At 34.7% G+C, this 5,380-nt stretch overlaps 1 protein-coding gene across 1 annotated transcript in view; it reads right to left on the bottom strand.

The window, feature by feature from the left end:
* Positions 1-5,374, bottom strand: part of LOC105119863 (uncharacterized aarF domain-containing protein kinase At1g71810, chloroplastic-like) — a 7,550-nt gene extending 2,176 nt beyond the window's left edge. Inside the window, exons 1-17 of the mRNA XM_011018059.1 lie at positions 5,020-5,374; positions 4,863-4,907; positions 4,722-4,760; positions 4,424-4,594; positions 4,148-4,300; positions 3,992-4,027; positions 3,732-3,775; positions 3,513-3,603; positions 3,074-3,115; positions 2,857-2,965; positions 2,462-2,576; positions 2,322-2,371; positions 2,121-2,199; positions 1,284-1,334; positions 1,004-1,145; positions 816-860; positions 1-91 (exon numbers count right to left, since the gene is read on the bottom strand). The exon at positions 1-91 is cut by the window's left edge and continues 12 nt beyond it. Of these exons, the coding sequence (XP_011016361.1) occupies positions 1-91; positions 816-860; positions 1,004-1,145; positions 1,284-1,334; positions 2,121-2,199; positions 2,322-2,371; positions 2,462-2,576; positions 2,857-2,965; positions 3,074-3,115; positions 3,513-3,603; positions 3,732-3,775; positions 3,992-4,027; positions 4,148-4,300; positions 4,424-4,594; positions 4,722-4,760; positions 4,863-4,907; positions 5,020-5,370 (1,654 nt within the window). The 5' untranslated portion in view covers positions 5,371-5,374. The remainder of the gene's footprint in view (positions 92-815; positions 861-1,003; positions 1,146-1,283; positions 1,335-2,120; positions 2,200-2,321; positions 2,372-2,461; positions 2,577-2,856; positions 2,966-3,073; positions 3,116-3,512; positions 3,604-3,731; positions 3,776-3,991; positions 4,028-4,147; positions 4,301-4,423; positions 4,595-4,721; positions 4,761-4,862; positions 4,908-5,019) is intronic.
* Positions 5,375-5,380: the final 6 nt, after the last annotated feature.

Genomic DNA, 5,380 nt, shown 5'->3' with positions numbered 1-5,380 from the left:
TGAAGGAAAGGATTTGCTTGACAGCCACTTTGGAGTCATTGTCCTCTAATTGGCTTTTAACCAAGGCCTTCTCTGTTCTGGCGCGAAGGGACTGCCAGAATTTGTTTAAAATTATGAGCACATTAATTTTATGAAAATAAAATATCAGAAGAGAGAGATTAAAGATACAAAAAGATTTATTGTGATGTTTAGCTGGATATGCACATTTACTATCACCAACGAGATTAAAATATTAAATAAAACAAAAAATGCTAAGTTCCCAAAGCGTGATTGCTGAAACGAGGGATCTGGTAGCCACCAAAGAAAATTCTGAGTTTCAGTGATCTATTATAATAGCATAATAAACAGCAGCCAATTTGTTGAAAAAAATTTCCCAAGGCCACGAAACCAAGGTAGGACAAATAGGGAGTATTACAACCTGAAACCATTAATAGCTTTGTTGTAACAGAGAGTGAGATGACAACATTTTTCTTCTGCAAAACCAGTGCCCATTTGGCAATGACAATCATGCTGAATACAACTAAAGCGAGCGGAATGAAGTTAATGGTACATATCAACTTACATCATGTTAGCTATGGGTCAATTTGGATTACAACCCTCATTCAAATGAACCGCTTTAATTTGGACACCTCCATTTTCAATTTGTATTATAACCGCAATGGTAAAACAATGGCTGGAATCCCATCGCAAAAAGTCTTGACAGTTGAAGGGGTTCAAATCTAAACTTCTCAACTTGGTAGTTATATTTCAAATCAACCTAGAAAAAGTTCCTGTGATGTTATTAATGAGGTGAAGAGAAAAATGGATAATCTCACCTCTGAAAGCAGCAACTCTAGACGATCAATTCTGAAAACACCTTTCTGCAAAGAAAATGGTTAGAAGCAGAAATTAATACATTTCAATATCAAGTATATACACCAACAGCTTGATAAAGGAAAAGAATGAAATAAAACACAGGATAAAACTTGCAAATCCAAAAATATAAATTACTTATTACAGCCACCTCATAAAGAAGAGCTTGCAAAGATGACCTCAACTTTGGTGAGCTATCCGTCAGTACTTTTCTAGCAATCCACGGATATGTGCTACCCAAAACTTTGTAATTTGGATTAAAACTGATAGCAATGCCTTCCAAAACTGCAAGACTAAAGGCCAAAAAAGATCAAAGATTTTAAGTAGGCAATATAGATATTAAACAAAAAGAGAAATCAACAATCTTGAACAATGGAAAATAATGCACAGTGAAATATGTCAGTTAAAGTAGCAAAGAAAAGCATGACTACCTCCGGATAACAAGAGAAAAATATGAAGGAATTTGAAATTTGAGCTTGTACCTGTGAATAAAAAAAAAAAAAAATTCAAACTCAAAGAAAACTTAAAATAATATAGTTATCAATATACGTACCATACAGATACGATTTTATGTTTCTGGTTCAGTCACTGTATCATTGTTGAGATTTTACAAACAAAATTTGTAGAGAATTTATCAATTCAATTCAGGTCTAGATGAGTAAACAAGTGAAATAAACAATCATCAGAGGCACGCAGCATTACATAAACTTGGAAATCTCAAGAAATCCAATGAGTAAACAAGTGAAATAAACAATCATCAGAGGCACGCAGCATTACATAAACTTGGAAATCTCAAGAAATCCAATGAGTAAACAAGTGAAATAAACAATCATCAGAGGCATGCGGCATTACATAAACTCGGAAATCTCAAGAAATCCAACTACAAGGAGAAAAAATACATGTAAAGTTGTAACATGGTGGCAGCATATCGACAACAAAGGTAGCATGTATAAATGCTACAAAAACCATTTTGTGATGTCTACTCTTAGCATCATAATGCCTTATAGGGTATGCATTTTCTTCCTTTCTTTAATTTGCCAGATTAAGCATTTTAATTTGGCAATTGCAAAATAACCAACTTCCTGAGTACATTTATTTAACAATTCCCAGCCAAAGTATTGGTTTCTAAGGAAAAAAAGGAAAAGAAAAGAAACCGATAAAATATATGTTGAACCACATTAGTGTTTCTCTCAATAACATGGTCCACTCACTGTTTAACATTCATAAAGCATATATCCTGCAAACATAGGTGCACTCAAGATGCTCACATGGTAGCTCCCAAATTTCCCAAAAGGTCTCCAAAACTTATATTGCTGACTCCTTTAGCAACAGCCTTTTGGAAAACATCTATACACAAACATTATAAATGATGTCAGGACAATTTAAAGCTTTTGTAGACATTTGTTTTGGAGACATAATAATAGGAATTACTAGGAAACCAAGGCCAATGCAGACATAATAAAAGGTACCTGTTAAAGCTTTTGTAACCGCCTCCTTATCTGAAGTTTGCGGAAGAAATCTGCTAGCATGCGTAATTCAAACTTGTAAATAACAACAACAATGAGAACAAGCTCATTAGCTATTGGCAGAAAGGAGATGGAAAAAATACCCAAGTGTGACAAAATCCTTGGCCAGCGCATCAAAATCACGGTTTACAAGATGAAGACAAGCTTCAATAAATCCATCACGGAATTCTTGTTTAAATTCACCCATCATACCAAAATCTGGTTGCAAGATATACTGAAAGTTAATTTTAAGCCGTGCAGTTCCAGGAATGCAAGCAAAATGATTGGGCATAGAAGTTTGAACAAATATCCAACAAAAACAAATGATAATAAGAACAGACAGTGCTGACCAAGAGGCAAGATGATATATAGTTCAGAATTTCGCATAATGTAGCCAGGATGAGGTTCAGATTGAAGGTTTTCGTGAAATTTTATCCTTGATTAATAAGAGAAAAAGGCTGAAGTCACATGCCATAGCATTTCAACTTTAAAACAATACCAATATAAGCTAATTTCCCATTGTATGTTCGAAGAAGGTTTCCAGGATGTGGATCGGCATGATAGAATCCGTGCTCCAGAAGCTGATTAAACGAGCAGTAAACTCCCACCTAGTCAGCAAAGGAAAGTCATTCAACTCAGCCACTAGGCAAATAATAAATGTCATACAGATGAATTGTTCAAGAAAGACAGGCTGCTCTCAGTTTCTTATATATCACCTCAACCAAGTAAAGATCCTTCACTTCAGACAACTTTTTCCCCTACAAAGAGCACAAAAGAAAAGGAGAAGAAGAAACATGAGAAAATCTCTTGCATGTAAAAATACATGATGGTATATAGAGCATCTTAAAAAAGAAAGAGTTCTACTGGTAACTTGATCTTTTGGAGGAGTTTACCGGAAACAAAATTATAAGGAGTTGTATAGGAATGAGACCCCTAATTGCAACAACTACTGGGTTAAAATTTTCATTACTTCATTCCATTTAAGGAATGAGGGAAATAACAATATGTTAAAGTTAATTCCAATTGAATCCATCTCTTGATTGCAAAGCAAACACAATGCTACATCGTTATTTGGTGATTTGACACCCTTCTTCCTAGAGTTTGGCATGAGATTCATAAAGATGAATAAATGACAGCAACGAACATGTTAAGTACCTCAACCCATTCCATTACAAGGACCCTACGAGTTGTGTTCTCCAAATACATATATGGAACCACGACATCTTCTATACCACCATACAGCTTTCTGTTTAAGCATATAGCATAATCGTTGTTAGTGTGTAACTAGATGTGATGGAGCATTTTAGACAACAAAAATAAAGAAAACAAAAATATACAAATGTATTCCAGATTTTATTGTTATTGTTCGCTTACCTAAACTTCAGTCCATTTTTTGCTTCTTTAATATAGTCCATCTCCTGCATTCAATGTGATTTGCCTGTATTCAATATGAATCTCTAAGAATATTCCTCAAGCAAAAGTATAATTGAGATATAAATAATGCAAGTTTTGTTAACAAAGGAAATGTATAGCTTTCCCAATAATCAAACAGCATTGTAAAAGGAAATCAAAACAAAATATGCGGTCAGAAGTACGAGTTCTTCACAACTACGCATAAAGAGATCCAAACATACTCGAAAAAGACTCGATGCCCACTCATCAACAACTGCCTGCAAATCAAACTCACATTCCTTAGTCACTTGCAGATGAATTCATAAAAAGACCAGTATTTCAACAGGACATATTGAATACAAAACTTTATCCTCTTTTAGCATGAAAAAAAGTAGGACCTGAAGATCAGAATTAAATCTTCCTGCTTTCTTTACCACTCCTGCCACAAAATGCAATATTAGAATGTCTAGGGAAATAGCAGCTTGTACGCCTGGCCTCTGAACCTTAACAGCAACAACTTGTCCATTACTACGAAGCCTTGCTTGGTAGACCTATTTGTTTGTGCACCACAATGACAGAGAGAGAGAGATAAGAGCAATAGTAGTGAACATTTTCAGTAAACTAACAGTTGCAAAAAAAAAAAAAATCCCCACACCGTACAATAAATCACAAACCTGTCCAAGGGATGCGGCAGCTGTAGGCTCCGGCGAAATCTCAGAGAAAATCATGTCTATTGGTGATCCAAGTTCCTGTTCTACTGTATTTAAAGCAACTTCTGTAGAAAATGGAGCTATTCTATCTTGCAACAGTGATAGTTCATCCAGATATGATGGTGGTATCAAATCCTACAGCAAATTTATGCTAATTCAAATTCTTGCCAATTGATAACTTTTCTGCCTTTTCTTTTTCTTCAACTGTATTGAAAAAAATAATATCATAACTAATTAGTATGTATGAATTAAAACAACTTACAGGTCGAGACGAAACAGCCTGAGCAATTTTTATGTAAGCCTGAACACAGAAATAACAAACACAACTTATTTTTTTAGAAAATAATCGTAACATAAATTTTAATAAGAGGAAAAAATAGAAGAAGAAGCGCAGAAACCACACAGGTCCAAGTTCAAGCAAAATTTGTCGAAGCTCTGCAGCTCTAATCTGCAAGCCACCAGCAACAACAGCAGCAGCAAAAATAAATAAAATAAAAAATAAGCACGCAATATAATAATATTAGAATAAATATAAGAATAAGTATGATTTAATCAAAAACCTTGAACATCAGATCAGATTTCTCAGTAATACTATCAATGTAACGAGCCGCCAACCACCTGCCAAAAGTGGAACCGATTTGAAACAATCTGCGAAGCAAAATGAACGGTTTTCTCTTATAAATCGCAGCGATCTTTTTAAGATCGTAATCATTTAAAGAATCTGCTTCGCTGCTACTAAGCTTGAACAAGTAACCGGACTTCTCCGTAAACGCGTCCACATCGTTGTTGTTAACAACTCGCAGTGTTTGAGGAACGGATTTTAGCGATTTGTGATTTTTCGATAAGAAATTGGAGTTGGAATTCGAGTTAAAGAGAAAGGAATTAAGAGACGGCGAAGAATATAGTAACATTTTCTTTTGC

The sequence above is a fragment of the Populus euphratica genome, unplaced genomic scaffold (genome assembly GCF_000495115.2).
Source record: "Populus euphratica unplaced genomic scaffold, PopEup_1.0 scaffold3713.1, whole genome shotgun sequence".
In the NCBI taxonomy this organism is placed as follows: Eukaryota; Viridiplantae; Streptophyta; class Magnoliopsida; order Malpighiales; family Salicaceae; genus Populus; species Populus euphratica.
Note: the sequence above shows the minus strand (reverse complement) of the source record. Positions and strands in the feature narration are given on the sequence as shown.